Source organism: Schistocerca americana, chromosome 7 (genome assembly GCF_021461395.2).
Source record: "Schistocerca americana isolate TAMUIC-IGC-003095 chromosome 7, iqSchAmer2.1, whole genome shotgun sequence".
Classification (NCBI taxonomy): Eukaryota; Metazoa; Arthropoda; class Insecta; order Orthoptera; family Acrididae; genus Schistocerca; species Schistocerca americana.
The window spans coordinates 471,838,599-471,857,917 of record NC_060125.1 but is presented as its reverse complement, the minus strand read 5'-3'; the positions used below and the strand labels follow the sequence as shown (position 1 = coordinate 471,857,917).

Sequence of the window (19,319 nt, the reverse complement as noted above, 5' to 3'; positions counted from 1 at the left end):
AATTAAATCTCAGCAGTATTCCACATTTCAGCAATGGAAAACTGCTCCCACTTTTAGAATTTGTAGACTGTTAGACTGTGAATTACGCGTCATTTTATGAAATTATCACAAATGATCAACGAATCTGGACATCTAGCTGCAGCAGTACTAAGTTACATGGTAATCAAAATCTGAATTTGTGTTTATTTAAGGCTTCCATCCCTATTTGTTTATATTTGAATATTACTCTGCAGTAGCGTTTATCTTCATGCAGTATAAAAAAAGTGTCACAAAACGCGAAGATTTTTTTTTACTTTTCTTTAATTAACGAAAAACCTTATTGCACGAGAGATATAATTGCCGTGCAGCTTTTCGTGGCAGTTATGCTAGCGTTTAGTGATACATAATAGAACGCTAAACATTATTTGAATGACTTTCCTGTCGCCAGAAATTGCAGTTACTTATAACCTTTTTTCAACTGCATTGTCCTCTCTAATAACGATGTTTTCTTTCTTGAAACAGCCCCGTGACAATATTAATAATTTTCCATAATCCGCAAGAGACATCGGATTTCAGTGAACGAATTCATATTGAGTGCTGTCGTTCATCTGTATCAACTGTTCACACATCTATGTTCTCTTTAGTTTTTTTTTTTTTTTCAGGTATAGTTAATAAAGTAGTAGAAACGGTTAATCACTCCTAGACACCTTGACTTTTTCAAATCGCGTTTCCGAATGACAATACTGACGTAACTATCGGTGTGATGGTGGCGTCAGTATATTGAAGGACTGATTACATAGTATTGTTAATAAATATAGAACGTGGGGTGGCCCCTTTCACAGTGGCAGTAGCGGGAAAGATCGGATACCAGCTCGAGGCAGGCATGGGTGCCCAAATTACTTGCCACAGTTGGTGTTGGCAAATCTTCGGCAAACTCAGCTGTCCGCATCTCCTTGTGTGTCCGCATATCTCCATGTCTCCGGCATTCGTACCGACTTATCGAGATTTTTCAAGGGACTTGACGACAAGTTTGATTTACGGAGAAAGTCGATTTATGAAGATTAGAATTAGCAAGAGTCTACCGTATCTCATGTAATTTAGTGCTGTTTTACTGAAAAGGTTTTTGTTACGCGTTGACATCACTAACTCACATTTGCCAGATGGATAATGGGGTGACAGATGGCGTAAAGTAAAGCAACAAGAGGTCGCGCGACGGCGGCCTCGCAGTGCTTTGTGTGTGGCAGTAATGCGTTTGACAGTAGCGCCTCCGGAAGCGACCGGTTATCGATAGTCAACGGTGTGGCGTGGCGTGGCGCGTCTCGGCTGTGGGCAGCTGCGAAGCGTCGCGTGCCGAGCGCCCTGCTCCCCCTCCGCTGGCCCGCCAGTCGCCATGGCAACCGTGGTGGCCCTAGGCGAGCGGGTGGGGGGGCTTGCGCGACGGCTCAGTGCGCAGCCGCGGCCCGACGGAGTAGCACGTACGCCGGCGCGATCGCAGCGAGTGCGGTGCCGCCCGCAGCCGACACGCGACCGCGAGCGGCTCGAGTGTGTGTATGCGTGTACGTGTGAGGCAGTGCTGGCGCCGAGTTCGTGTGTGTGTGCGTGTGCGTACGCGCGCGTGCAGGCCCTCTGGTGCAAGGGTACTAGTGTCCTCTCCACGTAATGCCTGCTAGGCGGGCATTTTGGTGTTAATGCGTGACCTTTACCTGCGCTGCCGACCCAGGAGGCGTCGTGTGGACAACGAACGCTGTGCGTGTAAGTGCACCACAAGCGACCCGCGCTGCAGAAGCGCTTCACGCAACCCGACTGTCTTCTTCCGGTCCGTTGTTGCTCCTCGGTATCCACTGCCTGCTCCTTCTAGCTTATCGACGCTTGCAGTCACGCGTCGTTGCCTGCTCCCCACTCTCTTCCACCCCATCCCCTGCCCGCCCCCACCTCCCTCCTCCCCCCCCCCCATCTCTCTCTCTCTCTCTCTCTCTCTCTCTCTCTCTCTTTCGCGCCGTTTGTCAGCGCGCCTGCGCGTTTATAGGATTTATGTATTGCGGGAAATGATGTCGGGAGAATGGGTTCATCGCATTCCACAGTGAGATTAGTCTAAACTGTATTGTTAGCGCCCAAGCAGTTCGGGTAGTGTGTAATATCTTACAGGCGATAAAGAACTGTTTTATATAGTTATACAACTTGCCGTGCTTGTGATGCCAGCGCACAATTCTTATAGTGTTTTGTTGATAGTGTGTCGCTGAAGGGAGCTACCTGTTGCTGCTACGCAGACATCTGTTGCGTACTATTGTTAGGACGCTTCCCCCATCCCGACGTATCTCATTGCTCATCTTTGACAGGGATCGTTTCCTCGCGTTGGTGTTATCGGGCTAAGATAACAATACAGTGGCGCCTCACGCCCTCTCCCCACTAACTTCCCCACCATCGTACGTATCGAAATAATGGCGTCGCATGCTAATAGACTGCCCGGAATCAAGTAGAACGATAATATTGTGCTCGCTTGGAGATGTCATCCCTGATGATGACGCACGTAGTTCAGTGATGTTTATGAATGTGTAACGCTATTTCCTTTACAGAAAATAACTCAATTTTTAATTATAACAATTCGTGTTACGTATTATCACTGTTGTACAGAACTTGATTTGGAACTAGTGCGGTATCCTGCAGCGCCGAACAACACACACGGCCAAGTCTATCGAAATTGACCTTATTATCTGAATCAAAGTAGAATTTGGAAAACTGTAAAAGACATTTTAAAGTAGAAGTGATCGGTTTAAGTAATTCTTTTATATGACTGATTTTCGTGAGCAGTTTCTTTGAATAGAGGCTCTTCTGTGTGGATGAGGACATTAAACAGGCTCCATGTCTGGTATTCCATCGGAGCAAATTATCGTAGTTTACGAGAACATTTCCGTATAGTTCGTTCAGTCCAAAGTAGTTCACATATTCCTTGCTTTGAGGAAAACGTTTGGTATCTCGATGAAAAGAACGCGTTACATATTTCAAGCAAAATCTATTATTGGGACTACAATAAATGTTCTCTCTAGGCAATCCGCAAATTACGCAATTATTTTGCACGGTTGAAACTTCCTTTAATAGTGAGTAGCAGTTCTGGGAGGAGGAACGACTGGTGTACTAGTGAGTCGCGCAGTGATGATCCAGACTCCAGACTACGCATTAGAGAAACTGGCCGTGTTTCGATTGATACGGCGTTTTCAGTTGGCAGCCTTGATTGTTGCTTTCTGTATTGCTAAAATGTTTGACATTTGTCGAAATCGCTGTGTGATCAGAGGCGTCACCAGTTATGACTCATCGCAAATACAGTGATCAGTCAGATGCTAACCTAGTTGTATGTTGGTAACCTCTGACACGCAAAACAGCAGGAATTTTTACACATTAAGAGACACAGTACTAGACGCCCGTATATAGCAAAGATAGTGGGATGTATTGGATTCTAAATTCTGACAGTCCGTGATATTACGGGTGTGTAAGATAGAGTTGGCATCTTAAAGGTGCGAAGAGTTCAGGAGACCAAATTTGTCTTACTGTCATTTTCCCTGAACCACAGTAGCAGGATTCTGGTTGAGCGGCCTGGACAACTGATCACATCTGAAGATAATATCTCTCAAAGTGATGGAACTATGATTCATCTAGTCTGAGGACTTGCTTAAATTAATGGTCATTGCAACCGTAACATGACTCTACGGCAATGTCGCAATTGCATAGTGTGAACCGCTTATTGTTGAGCCCTCATTGTTAATGGCATCGTTGAGATCTAAGTACCGTTGACTACGTTTTACTTAATTATCGATTGCGGTAAAAAATGCCTCTCTTCTTGCGTCACAGAGCGGACAAGACTGAAACGTTCACATCGAGTGCCTCGTCAATCTGCAAAGTCAGTAGCTTAATACCTCTAACCTACCCTCACACTGCCTTCATCCTCCACCTCTTATCTTTTTTCCCCACTGCATCGGAGCAAGCGCAGTAGTGTTGACATCGTCGCATTGCTACGTCGCGCTGCCACCTGTGCCAACGTAGCCACGCCCACTACTTCCGTGGTCTCTAGTTACATGTCCTGTCTGTTACATGTAATAGAAGGCAATCATACCTCGCCGCAAACCCTTTAGCGTGTTCGACGTTAAACTGTACCTTCCTTTCCCAAAATTACTAGAGTACAGTAACAAATCAACATAAGCGAATCTTGTTAGTTTACTAGTATTCACGCAGGAAGTATGTCCTCAAAGAACGCAACGCGCTAATAAGTGATATTGTTTCGGGATGCAGCGAAATTTGTAATAACCACATTTATTACAAATTGGCCTCTTTAAGTATCGCTTAAACCAGAAATTTATCAAAAAATTGGACAGTATTTTCGCCGTTGTATACAGTCATGTTATTCTTCCGTGGCGAGGCTAATAACTCGATAGTGCCTTTGAGGCGGAGATCACGGAAGTAGTGGGCGTGGCTACGTTGGCACAGGTGGCAGCGCGACGTAGCAATGCGACGATGTCAACACTACTGCGCTTGCTCCGATGCAGTGGGGGAAAAAAGATAAGAGGTGGAGGATGAAGGCAGTGTGAGGGTAGGTTAGACGTATTAACTGAAAAAAAAGAAAAAAAAAAACACGTCGTAGCGTGACGCAGGAGACGAACGATAATAGGTCTTAACAACTGCAGCAAGTGATAACTCCGCCAACTGTTTGCTGCCGTTACTTTCCTGATTGAGGCAACGTACTTCCAGCATCAGCTCCCACCCTCGCTAACATGCAATAACCTCCACCCTGTCCCACTTTCTCGCCTCAAAACCTCACGTCGTCGGCTTCAGGAAATTAAACATACTGCAGGAAATGCAGAAAGAGTTATTTCGATAGTCTTCATCCCCAGTGTGTTAGTTGCAATGATGATTATGTCTCAAAAGCGATAGTTACGAATGTTAACAACTGGAACGTTAAAGGACTTAACTTCAGCCCCGTGGACAGACAATATCGATTTTTCTCTTCCCTTGGGTGAAATGTAGATGCACTGAGAAGTCAAATGATCAAGCGAAGCGAATGTTCGGGAATGCATCAAGAGATGTGATTATGCAAATTAGTTAGGAGTTGTTATATCTGTACAGTGTTAGTATAATGATACAAAAATTGATAATGCAACGTTGGGGTGTATATTGCAGTCAGGAAAGAGCAGCTGTGTTTCCAACACATGTATTCTGTTAGGTCAGTTGTGAAGACGAGGGGTACGAGCGGAGATAAGGCAGATGTCCAAAACAGTCTCGGGCAATCTGCGTGCCCAGGTGAAAGTCAACGCTGTAGACGAAAATTGACACAATCAGGATGGATGTTTATGTTCTTTTATATTGGCACCAGTTCGGGACTTAAGTCTGGAAATAGGTCCTGTACGGAACGGATTACTGTTGGAATTGGTAGTTCGAGGGGATGCACGCAAGTGGGTGGTATTCATATCTCATAGTATAGGGTTTTATGAGTTCCATGTAGCAAATGCCTCGTAGAGAAAATGTTAGCAAATTATCTAGCTGTAGTGGCAGTATTCAGCCGAATTTAAGGAACGCTTCAAAGATAACGGCAACGAATAGATTATGGACAACCCTTAATCCTTATCCTTCATTCCTTTTCAGAACCGCGGTTTGAAAGGGCACCGCGCTTCAGTCACATACCTGCAGTGTTAATATACCAACAGTTAGTATTTTTTAGTGATTGTTAAGATGACTTGTGCGAGGATTTTAGAGGTATAATCGGTTCTATTATTACGGATAATTCACACCGCACATCAATGGAGCGTCGCGGAATCGAGCGGTAGCATCATTGGTTTTTAGTGGCCAGATTGCAGTGACCCAAATGTAGTGGCTTTATAATCCACTCATCCGATTATCTGAAGATGATAATACAACTTCGCCGAAACTAGTAATCAGAATATGTATCAACTGCGATTTCGATGGTAAAAACTCCATTTTGGAAGCTTTCTTACGCCAATAAAAGTGTTGCTTTCAAAATGGTTCAAGTGGCTCTTAGCACTATGGGACTTAACATCTGAGGTCATCAGTCCCCTAGAACTTAGAACTACTTAAACCTAACCAACCTAAGGACATCACACACATCCATGCCCGAGGCAGGATTCGAACCTGCGACCGTAGCGGTCGTGCGGTTCCAGACTGTAGCGCCTTTAACCGCTCGGCCACTCCGGCCGGCGTGTTGCTTTCTATGTAGGTTAGTGTTACTCGACCTTGATAAGACGATGTATAACTGTTGCAGCCTGTCAGTCATAAATTATTAAGGAAACTGATTTGCTGTGGATATCACGATGCAGGAACTGTAATACCAAAAACATAACAAGCTTTCCGTTTCGTTAACGTTTCAGTACCGATAACTGAATTTCCGTCGATTTAGCCAGCACCTTCACGGTATAAAGTTTCTGTAGCACTTCTATCTGATGATGAGCATGCAGAGGCGCCAAAAGTAGAATCAGAAATATAAAAGCGACTAGTAACACATTTATACCTAAAGAAATCGTGAATGTCATGAAAGTAAACAAAGTAACCAGTAGAGCAACACGACAGGCAGACGGTAGCTGGAAGCGGCACAGTGGCCTGTTGCAAGGGCGACCGCCACCGGTCACACGGGGACGCGTGTAGCCTTTGTTTTGGCGCCGCCTGATGGTGCATTTGGGCTACCCTCGGGCGCGGCCCCGCGATTTGCATAAGTTGCGGGGAGGGAGGCGGCGCGCCAGGGCTGTCCACGGCCAGCGGTCAGCGCGGAACAAAGGCCGACGCGCGCAACTGCTACTGTTGCGTCGCCTTGTTGACACCGCTATGCTACCCGCAACTTCACCGCGCTTTTACAGCCCACTCGGGAGAGTGCCGGATTTCGTTTTTAAATCGGAACAGCCTATTCAGCGGCATACTAAATAAATAGTCTGCAGACGTTTCCCCCGACCCCGCCAGCAAATTTTTTCGTTTTTGTCTCTGTGGATAAGCATATAGGGAAAGAGGGGTAATATTATTTTGTCGAAAATTAACTGTACACCAAACTGTTTACAAAATACAGGTTGATTCTTGCAAAGAAGAAAATTGCAACCAATTACCATTGATAATGCTATTTATTTATACAGATAGCGCCGTGGCCGGTTTCGAACCGACAGGTCATCTTCAGAGAACTGTCGGCGTCTAGATAAACGTTCGTTCAGGTTTGCATTTTTTTTCACCTCTATATTCTCCCTTGTAGAGGAGAGTTCCTTCGGAAGGTCGTTTTTACAGTAGGCCACCACTACCCTAAGGGGACGTCCATTAATCACACGAGCTCAAAATGGGGGAGGGGGGGGGTCCGGCAAAAATTACCAAATCTCACGTCGTCATCTCACGTCATCATCTTAATTCAGAGAATATACATTATAACGGGTAACGTTTTATAATTCGTCATATTGGCAAGTATTCCAGCTTTTATTTCTAAAATTGCGATATGGCATAACTGTAGGACAACGAACTGCCTTAACAACAAAACAGTATCGATGTTTCACTGCCTTTAATTCGCAACCGTTTGTTGTTTTTCCCAATTTATGATCATGATGAGTAAAATTTCGACACTAGCTGTGTGAAAATGTATTGATAAACGTCTGCTTTTGGAAAGCCCTTTTTAACCTCGTGTTTTGCTCATACGACCAAAAACCGGGAAATCGTGCTTTGCGAAGGCGGACCACTGGCAGTATATTTTTTCATGTAATTATACTACAGGTGGTAAAGTCACATTGGACACATGCGACTGTTCCCAAGTGTTCTTCGTTGTCGCTTGTTGAGTTTTCCACATTATCGTCGTTTGCCTGTCATTGGTTTCTCCCTCGTTAGTACTCGTCTCAGTCAAAGAGTGGGCCTACAGACACTCTCACTCCCTCCCCCGTCCCTCACACCCTCCCCCTGCGCGCGCGCGCGCACACACACACACACACACACACACACACACACACACACACACACACACACACAGGGGCGCGCGCGCGAATTTCCCTACTTATTTTTCGGTTCGCTCTCATGGAGGCTTCTAAAATAAGTTACGTTCATGACTAAAATTAAAGAACATATACAACTCCACACATTAAATAAATTTTGCGTCACCCCGGTTCCAAGAACTCCTGAAGATAAAAGTTGACTGTGGATATTGTATCACAGACACAGTCCCTTTGACTGTTGAGAGATGTCACTAAACCCGCCCAAAGGTGTAAACAACCACACATGACCAGCGCCTATTACACGGAGGGGGGGGGGGGGGGGGGTCCGGATAGCCGATCAGTTCCGACAGCCGATCAGTTCCGATCATTCCACCAGGAAGGAGATACACGGCTCGTGTAGTCTGTAGTTCGACGATGCCTAGACGGTCAATACCGCGGTTCGGTCGCGTCCGCATTGTTACTTTGTGCCAGGAAGGGGTCTCAACAAGGGAAGTGTCCAGGCGCCTCGGAGTGATATGGAGGAGATACAGAGAGACAGGAACTGTCGATGACATGCCTCGCTCAGGCCGCCCAGGGGCTACTACTGCAGTGGATGACCGCTATATATTCATGCAGCCACAGGACGTCGCGTTATGACTCAAACTGTGCGGATTAGGCTGCATGATGCGCAACTTCACTCCTGACGTCCATGGCGAGGTCCATCTTTGCAACCACGATACCATGCAGCGCGGTACAGATGGACCCAACAACATGCCGAATGGACCGCTCAGGACTGGCATCACGTTCTCTTCATCAATGAGTGTCGCATGTGCCTTCAACCAGACAATCGTCGGAGACTTGTTTGGAGGCAACCCGGTCAAGCTGAACGCCTTAGACACGCTGTCCAGCGAGTGCAGCAAGGTGGAGGTTCCCTGCTGTTTTGGTGTGGCATTATGTGGGGCCGACGTAAGCCGTTGGTGGTCATGGGAGGCGCCGTAACGGCTGTGTGATATGTGAATGCCATCTTCCGACCGATAGTGCAACCATATCGGCAACCTATTGGCGAGGTATTCGTCTTTATGGACGATAATTCGCGCCCCCCATCGTGAACATCTTGTGAATGACTTCCTTCAGGACCACAATATCGCCCGACTAGAGTGGCCAGCATGTTCTCCAACATGAACACTATTGAACATTCCTGGGATATATTGAAAAGGGCTGTTTATGGAGGACGTGACCCACCAACCATTCTGAGGGATCTACGCCGAATCGCCGTTGAGGAGTGGGAAAATCTGGACCAACAATGCCTTGATTAACTTGCGGATAGTATACTACGACGAATACAGGCGTACATCAAGGCAAGATGTAGTTCTAATGGGTATTAGAGGTACCGGTGTGTACAGCAGTCTGGACTACGGCCTCTGAAGGCCAGCTGTATGGTGGTACAACATGCAGTGTGTGACTTTCATGAGCAATAAAAAGGATGGAAATGATGTTTATGTTGCAATCCAACATACTCGACTTGAATTAAATCTCCAGACTTGTTAACTGTTAAAACAACTAGGAAGATGTCATTTACTTCTTGGATTACTTAAGAAGTTGCCAGTGAGTGGAGATAACTTTTTTTTTGTAGCCCTGCAGAAGTCGTAAGTGTATTAAGCATGTTTTATCTAGGCCAGTCGGGCGTGGTGGTAAAGTGATAAAGCTTGCAAATGGAGCCAGAGAGATCGCGTGATGAATCCGCCAGGACCAGTGAAATTTTCAGTCCCTGTTTCCTCCAACCGTCTCACCTCTCAACTATGTGAGGAGTCACTAGGAACGACACGCGATCCCCTTTCCCCGGTTGGATAGACTGGGTATATGAGGACAGGCCAGTCTCAGAAGTGGTGTCCAATTGAAAAACTTGCACTCTTCGATTTGACCACCAGGTAATTATTTACCGAGCGGACTGTCGAGTTCATTTCACCTTGCTGCGCAAGTGTGGGGCCACTGGTTTACCCCTGTTGTTGGTATGTGTTGTTGCTCCTAAAACAGAGCTGGTAACACTTTAATTAGAGGTGCTTCCAGAGGTTCATAATCCTCCTATTGACAACAAAAGGAGAGAAGCTTCATGATACTAACTCGGCGCGCTTTTCTTTTAGCTAGATTGCGGTTGGTCTTCATTATGCGCGGAATGAAAACATTACCGACATGTTAAGTTAGAGCCTACTTGCACATGGTACTGTCAAATCCATTGTTTTTCTCCACAAAATTGAGGTTCTACAAACTGAAGTAATCTTAATTTTTGGAACGAAAACTGAAAACTCAAAGCATATTCGCAGTCTCCATTAACATTCGAGAGATTGCGTTAGTGGGCTTGGTTTACGCAACGAAAAGCACAAGATTTTGTGTAAACAAGGACACGATTGCATGATAGGCCATTTAGTGAATATTGGCGCCAGCGAAATATTTTGGAACGTATTCCATAATAACTTAGGTATGTTCGTAACTTGTTGTCATAATGTTTCGGTAAAGAAATTTCTGATACTGAAATGTAATCTAGGGAAATTACACTTATTTAGCTTAAGATAACGTTGTTACGAAAGGATTATCAGGTAGTAATACTGTGAAATACAATACGACAAAGTACCCTTCGTGTAGAGACGGAGCCGGGGACTTGTTAGTCACAAAGTTCTGCCGTCATAAATTACGTTTTTAGGGTTTTGTGCCTCAGTGTATAAAAACAGAACCCTTACAGGATCACTTTGTTGTCCTCCCCTGTGTTTGTCCAATTGTTCAGAGCCCTTTTCTCTGGAAGAGATCGGCGTATCAAGTTCAGATTTATGTCACATATTAAACTGTTATGCTCCCTTGCCGATGTTAAAATTTTACGCGTGCAGTCAAAAGATATTGCCGTTTATGATACTATTTCGATTCTCGAAAATTCACTCATCAGAACCCGTTGTGGACTTCCCGTTGACCAAAAATCATCAAATTTACCAGGAAGCAAGTTTCCACCGCACAAGTAAAGGAGAAAAAAATCAGAAAATTGTTAATGTCATTGTTCTCGAAAGTCAAGGAATTACTGGTTTCGACATCTCGTCAGTGTCAATGTCGATAATAGGCAAAAATCGTCAATACTCTGCTTATCCGGAAGGGATGAACTGTCTACACACACAGTTGAGTTTGTATCTAATCCTCAATGTGTGAATCCTACCAGTTTTATTTACACCTGTATTTTATAGTTAGAATACGCCCGGTCAGGCGAAATGCTTCAAATCGACGATGTTCATAGGTGCGAGATAATTACGTCCAACAAAGCCAGTTTCCAGCACGATTACCAGCATATGTTTGCTAGTTAAAACGGTGCCCCGCAGGCCTAGTGACAAGAGGTGGAATTAACTCTCGTTATCTTGCTTCGCACGCTTGTGCCCACATTACTGTTAGCGCGCTCTCTCTCTCTCTCTCCTCTCTCCTCTCTCCTCTCTCCTCTCCTCTCCTCCCACTCTCCCTTTTCCTCCCTCCCCTCTCAGCATCAGTGCGGGGGGGGGGGGGTGCTTGCTGTTGCAATTAGCTAACCCGCCTGCCTTCATTTCCTCTATTACTAGGTCAGCGACGAACACTGCTCAATAAAATTTGCAGAGCAGCAGCTGGTAGTTTCAGCAATGTGCAGATCAGAGGTGTGTGACCATTGGAATTTATCGTGAATACTGATTTTTTTTTTGTTACTTAAAAAATCATAGGGAGCTGGATGTTATCTTAGTTCTTCGTTTAATGCCCTTTCTATGCTTAAAAACAAGGTAGATCTACAAAGAAAAACGTATTTGCTAAAATACAAAATGTTTATTACCTATGTAACGTCAAGCGGATGCGGAGACTATATTTCGTACACGTCCTCAATTTTATTTATTTCCAGACCTTACATCTTACTCACAAATATTGCCTATGGAGTCGACAAGTTGTTGCGACTCTCAACCGTGTTTCTATTTCTTGTAGTTAGTTCCTTCGACTAAGAACCAAACTTGTTTCTAAATGTAGTGCAGCTTTTTTCAAAGTTGTAGTGATATGTATTTCGGTCCCTTGTGAACGCCTGATAGATTCCCTATCGTATTTAGTCACTAAACGTACCTCCCCCACCCCCGTCCTCCCCCCCCCCCCCCCACCCCATTCGTCTCGCTGTCTGCCGGCAAATTCCATATCAACGCTGTAAAACCGTGCTTGATTCCGTGAATCCACTTCAGTAAATGGTTAGTTTTGTATGAGGACAATGTATGCAATGAATGAAGATAATTCCAGGTTTGTGTGTGTGTGTGTGTGTGTGTGTGTGTGTGTGTGTGTGTGTGTGTGAGAGAGAGAGAGAGAGAGAGAGAGAGAGAGAGAGAGTGAGTGCTTATTAATGTTTGTAAGCAAGTGTGGGACTTTGTTTCGTTTGTGTGTAGGACAATGACACGCTGATTCTCACACTTCACCCGAGGCTTTCTAAAAAAGAAAATATTGATTATGCGTGTAACAGCTCTTGCATTTTCTTTGTGCTACTGTGCACCAGTGCTTACAGTCTTCTTTCTGTTGCAGATATTACGGCGCCATCTCCACCGCCGTCCGTGCCATCGTAAGTACCGGTCGGCTTAATGTCCTCATAAATAGCTCCAGTTGTTATCGCAGGGAAGCGTAATCTACACAGCCAAGAGCTGTTAGATACATTTTTCCTCATTCCAAAAATATCGGACGGACACCAGAAAGATAATTGATGACAAGAATGTCAACGAATCGGTGACTTTGCGTTCTTAATTGACTAATGGTACATCTCACATCCGGCAGTAACGCCGTTGGTGGAAATGTTAATGGCATATAACTCAACAGCGGTTTGTGTGCTACGACTACCAGAAGCAAGGAAAATATCCTGGTAAAGGGCGCTTCAGGGCGTTCTACAGAGTTGTTTCCATTTTGTGCACGATTTTGATATTACGTACTGGTGATTTTCATCAGAATTACAGAAGTTGATGCCATCCAAAAAGATTTTGTTTTGTCGTATGTGTTTGGGAACTGAGTGGGGGCAGAGTTGCCCGAATTACCCCACAACTGCTGTTCAACATTTGACATTTGGCTTGATAGCATCCTGTTCACGGCATCGTAGAATCAGTTTGTATATCGTTTAATGTTTCTTATCTGTATCATCTTCCCTACACCAATTTATTATTAAATTCCAACACAGTTATGGGGCTCTGAAAACAGACATACGTGTCTTGTGAGACAATATTTATGTCCTCTGTTCATGTTGTCTGGTATAAAAATCGGTTGTCAGGGACCGCCCCAAGACTGGGTTCTGGGGACGGAGATCACAGTTCCTTACTTTCTCTCCTCTCTCTCAAATACAATTTGCTATCATTCCAGCTTTTAACTACTACAGTTGCTAGGATTTAAAAACATAGTAATAATAGTAATGATGATACACGTTTTAATAATGATTATCTGTTTACATTGAAGCTAAGTACATTACTGTAGCATAACTTGGAAGCATAATAATTTGCACGATGTAAAATGAAAATGTGCACTCACGACTGTCAGTATTTAACGTTAAGTTAGTCATACTCTGCAGACCTGTGTTCACAAACGTAATGGACGGACGTGTAAATAAGAAGAATGTTGTTTCTTTCAGTCCTTCCCGCTTATGTTTAAGAAGTGTTTCTGTTATTTTTTTCCGTGGTGGACGGCAATTCCGTTTCTGTCTTGCATTGATCAATTTTCTGTGATCTGTCGATTATACGTGTTGACTCGAGCACAGTCTTGAATGGCAGGAGGAGCCTGTGAGTCTGCGCATTTACTTGGCTGGAATATTCTCTGCAGCCCGTCTGTCCTCAGTACCATGAGGGCTGACGCTCATGGGAACAAGTGAAAAGTGCCCTATCTAAATTTATCCATGAAGCATCGAAATTCATACACATAAACATGCTCTTAGCAAAATAGGCTTAGTGAAGGATGTGGGAGGGATTGGTCATGGACCCCATTGTTGTTTCAGCAGTCATTTGTTGATTTTGTCTGTTGAAGCCAGGAGCATGTGAAACTGCGTGGGAACCTTTAATAACTTGGCAATAATTCACGTAATAAGTGAAGTAGCAGCGACCGTATGATGGCAACTATGCCAGCTGTGCAGCGGGCTGTCTGACCTACTTGGGAGACAGCGTTTCGGGACTCCTCCAGCGCCGTGCCAGCTGCTTGTGTGTGTGTGTGTGTGTGGCGCGCGTTTCACGTGGGCTTTTGTTGCCGGTCCGCTTGCTCTCTTGTGCGGTGCGTTCCCTCCTGTTGTACAGAGGGGTCGGGGACCTTGCCCTGTTGCAATGCCGTGCACATTGCCTGCGTCCAGTAGAAAACACCTCAGGTTGCATCAGATCCAGCATTCTACGGAATTGGAAAATTATTTTTTAAATGGAGTGCAGAGATAGTGGAATCAGGTGCGTAAAACTCAAGTTTTTCGTTCTTCAGAAAGCTACACCTCTTAAGCAGTAAACAGGGTGGGGACTACACACTCGTGCGTTGTTGTAATAGTGACATCGGGTGGCTGTACCCTGACAAATAAAACCTCACCGGAGACAAAAATTCTTGTTTTACTGATTAAGTACGAAGGTGAGTCAAATGAAAACCTTAAATATTTTTTAAAATATTATTTATTGTAAAAAAATTTTTTTAAAATATTATTTATTGTACAGAAGTGGTACAAAGCTGTATCACTTTTCAACATAATCTCCCCGCGCTCAATGCAAGTACTCCAGCGCTTACAAAGTGCATATATTCCCAATCCTTCAGAAAAAAATCGTTTGGTAGTCCGCGCAACCACTCATCCACCGCGTGGCGTACCTCTTCATCAGAACGGAACTTTTTTCCTCCCATTGCGTCCGAGTGGTCCAAACATATGGAAATCACTTAGGGCAAGGTCTGGTGAGTATGGTGGATGAGGAAAACACTCAAAATGCAGGTCTGTGATTGTTGCACGGGCAGTGTGGGGCCTTGCATTGTCATGTTGCAAAAGGACACCTGCTGACAGCAATCCACGTCGTTCTGATTTGATTGCAGGCCGCAGCTGATTTTTTAGGAGATCTGTGTATGATGCACTGATGACAGTGGTCCCTCTAGGCATGTAATGCTCCAAAATAACGCCTTTTTCGTCCCAAAAGAGAGTCAGCATAACCTTCCCTGCTGATGGTTCTGTTCGAAACTTCTTTGGTTTTGGTGATGAGGAATGGCGCCATTCCTTGCTCACTCTCTTTGTTTCCGGTTGGTGGCAACGAACCCAGGTTTCGTCCCCAGTAACGATTCTTGCAAGGAAGCCATCACCTTCTCGTTCAAAGCGCCGAAGAAGTTCTTCACAAGCATCAACACTTCGTTCTCTCATTTCCGGAGTCAGCTGCTGTGGCACCCTTCTTGCAGACACTTTGTGAAACTGGAGAACATCACGCACAGTGTGGTGTGCTGACCCATGACTAATCTGTAAACATGCTGCAGTGTCATTGAGTGTCACTCGGCGGTTTTCCTTCACTATTGCTTCAACTGCTGCAATGTTGTGTGGAGTCACAACTCGTTGTGCCTGACCTTAGACAAGGAGCATCTTCCACTGAAGTCACACTATTTGCGAACTTCCTGCTCCATTCGTACACTTGCTGCTGTGACAAACATGCATCACCGTACTGAACCGTCATTCGTCGATGAATTTCAATAGGTTTCACACCTCCACTACGCAAAAACCCAAGAACAGAACACTGTTCTTCCCTGGTGCAAGTCGCAAGTGGGGCGGCCACTTTATACTGATACTGCGACGGTATGTGTGCTTCTGCACTTGCTGCCACCTACAGGACATTCTGCACGCTGTTTGTAGCACGCTTACCAACTTAAATGATAACGGCTCGAAATTTAGATTTGCTATTACAAATTTAAGGTTTTCATTTAACTCACCTCGTAGCTGGTTAGAAGTCAGCGTGTCGTGGTTGCTGCTAAGGAGGTTGCCTCGGCTACCACATTCGAGCTGTCTCCGTAGAAGACATTCAGATTCCAGGTCTGTCAGCACAGTCATAACCATGCAATGGTCCTCTTCCACTGCACCGCGATTGGAAATGACTGTACAAAAGTAGCAAAGTTTATGCAACCCTCGGTATTCTTACGGGGTTCACTAGTACCGGAAACATATGCGATAAATTTTTTTGAAACTCGAGGGACATAACTTTTTTTTTATGAACTTTTGACGTAATCACAGGGGAAACTTGGTAATTCCGGCGTGTGTACTTTTTGGCTCTGGTTACACGCTAGTTGTCTTGTAACTCTTGTGATGACTTGAAAGTACTTACGTCTTTGAATTACGTCGGGGTGATTGGAGTTCCGCACTGATCTGAGAAGGCTGCTGGCTGGCATTATTTTTGTTGTTTGTGGATCCAGCTATGAATACTTGCAGCATGCTGTTACCACAGCGTATTTTGAGAGGAGTTAATGCTTATTGTTTTCCACTTTTTTTGCATATGTAAAATGATTTGTTGTTTGCGCAGTAGCTTCTGCTGACAATGAATCCAGTCACTGAATGGCCTTTGGCTAAATTACGGGATGGTTTCTGACGTGTGCGAGAAGTCAGTCCTGCTGCTATTTCTGGGAACATGTGTTTGTGTGTGTGGGTGGGTTGGTTGGTTGGTTGGTTGGTTGATTTGGGGGATGGGACCAAACAACGAGCACATCGGTCCGATGGGATTCGGGAAGGATGGGGAAGGAAGTCGACTGTGCCCTTGGATGCGTTTGTCATGAAAAGATACTTTGCAAATGTATTAGTTTATCGTTCAGATTAATAAACGGGACAACACTCTTGTTTTGTGGATAAATAATCTCTTTTGTTACAGCTTACTATTTTTGCATTGTGATGTTCAGAGTGATTTTACTATCAGCGCCAAATATCCAGACTCTGGCATGGAGAATGTGAGAGACCAGGTTATTTGCTGGCCTTTCGTAAACAGTGCCCTCTGATAATAAGAAATCGTAACTTTTGAATATACGGTAACCATTATCTTAGTATGCAGCAGAAAAGCGTACTCACTTCTATGCTTGTAAGGAAAGAAATGCCGTTTGGTAGGGTAAAGACAATATTCACCTTGGATATAAAGTTGAGAGGCCGTTGGTGTTTCGTAGGAGTTTCTTTCATAATTTCGTTCAGTCCCGTGCTGTACAATTTAACATCTTATCTTGACAATCTAATTTTTTTTTTTTTTTTTTGTGACTGACTTCCGTTCGTGTAACCTCTTTTACAGCGTTTTATACTGTGTCAGTCACGTGTTTCTCCTAATCTCATGTTGGATGGTTAAAAAATTTTGTATCGTGTGAATCACTATAGTATCTGATAGTGATTTGTTTTTCCTGTATGCTTGTTTGAAATTTTATCGTTGTTGTTCTAAGGTTGAGGAGGGTCCATTGACAAAGTTAACTGTGTAGCATGCAGCTGATATGATATTATCTGTTGGAGACAATGGTTCGTGGAAGAGTAACAACACTAAACGAAAATCTCAAGGTCTTCTGTTTAATTCGAAATAGTCACGCCCTGTGTAAATCCCTTTTGTGTGAAATTTTTTGTGCACTGTGTGAATGAACTGTTGCAGTTAATTATTTCTCCAATTACTTTACTTTCTTTGCTTTCATTACATATAACTTAAGCCCATCCATAAACTTGTCAGTTCCCGACTTTTTCCCACAATCATTATAATGGCTATCATTCTAATATTTACGGGTGACGTATGTTATTCAGGATTGCGAGACGAACACTACCACACCCGTGTTTTTTCTCCCGTTGTCCAACCGCTCTTATATGGTATCTACATTAATATGCAATTTTATGTGGGCGAGAAGAGGGTAGAGATTGTAGACATACATCTCTTTGGGGGAAGAAATTTCGCTGGCCACGCATTGGTAGTACGATAATTACTGCAACCATGTCCTCCTAAAACTTTTTAAATAACGGTATTGCTACCTTTAAATGGGCACCCAAAACCGGCTTTCCATAAACCGATCTCCTAATAGGGCTTGTTGTTGCTCATTTAAACAGTCAGTCACGGATCCTGAAATGGGCGTTTCGCTCCTGTAATCGATTTTTGTTCCATGTACGTGTTATACCACATTTGAGTTAGTGTTATCAGGTTGCTACATACGTAAATACGAGGTGCATTCAAGTTCTAAGGCCTCCGATTTTTTTTCTCCGGACTGGAAAGAGATAGAAACATGCGCATTGTTTTAAAATGAGGCCGCGTTCATTGTCAATACGTCCCAGAGATGGCAGCACCGTACGGCAGATGGGATTTTACCGCCAGCGGCGAGAATGAGAACTGTTTTAAATACTTAAAATGGCGACGTTTTCCTTACCTGAACAGCGTGCAATCATTCGTTTTCTGAATTTGCGTGGTGTGGAACCAATTGAAATTCATCGACAGTTGAAGGAGACATGTGGTGATTGAGTTATGGATGTGTCAAAAGTGCGTTCGTGGGTGCGACAGTTTAATGAAGGCAGAACATCGTGTGGCAACAAACCAAAACAACCTCGGGCTCGCACAAGCCGGTCTGACGACATGATCGAGAAAGTGGAGAGAATTGTTTTGGGGGATCGCCGAATGACTGTTGAACAGATCGCCTCCAGAGTTGGCATTTCTGTGGGTTCTGTGCACACAATCCTGCATGACGACCTGAAAATGCGAAAAGTGTCATTCAGGTGGGTGCCACGAATGCTGATGGATGACCACATGGCTGCCCGTGTGGCATGTTCCCAAGCAATGTTGACTAGCAACGACAGCATGAATGGGACTTTCTTTTCGTCGGTTGTGACAGTGGATGAGACGTGGATGCCATTTTTCAATCAAGAAACAAAGCGCCAGTCAGCTCAATGGAAGCACACAGATTCACCGCCACCAAAAAAATTTCGCGTAACCGCCAGTGCTGAAAAAATGGTGTCCATGTTCTGAGACAGCGAGGGCGTAATCCTTACCCATTGCGTTCCAAAGGGCACTATGGTAACAGGTGCATCCTACGAAAATGTTTTGAAGAACAAATTCTTCCTGCACTGCAACAAAAACGTCCGGGAAGGGCTGCGCGTGTGCTGTTTCGCCAAGACAACGCACCCGCACATCGAGCTAACGTCACGCAACAGTTTCTTCGTGATAACAACTTTGAAGTGATTCCTCATGCTCCCTACTCACCTGACCTGGCTCCTAGTGACTTTTGGCTTTTTCCAACAATGAAAGACACTCTCCCTGGCCGCACATTTACCAGCCGTGCTGGTATTGCCTCAGCAATTTTCCAGAGGTCAAAACAGACTCCTAAAGAAGCTTTCGCCGCTGCCATGGAATCATGGCTTCAGCGTTGTGAAAAAGTGTACGTCTGCAGGGCGATTACGTCGAGAAGTAACGCCAGTTTCATCTATTTCGG

The 19,319-nt window shown here is 44.5% G+C and overlaps 1 protein-coding gene across 1 annotated transcript in view; it reads left to right on the top strand.

Moving 5' to 3' along the window:
* The window catches only part of LOC124623024 (AF4/FMR2 family member lilli), a 411,438-nt gene that overhangs the window by 289,291 nt on the left and 102,828 nt on the right, over positions 1-19,319 (top strand). Inside the window, exon 8 of the mRNA XM_047148815.1 lies at positions 12,459-12,495. Coding sequence (XP_047004771.1) covers positions 12,459-12,495 — 37 coding nt within the window. The remainder of the gene's footprint in view (positions 1-12,458; positions 12,496-19,319) is intronic.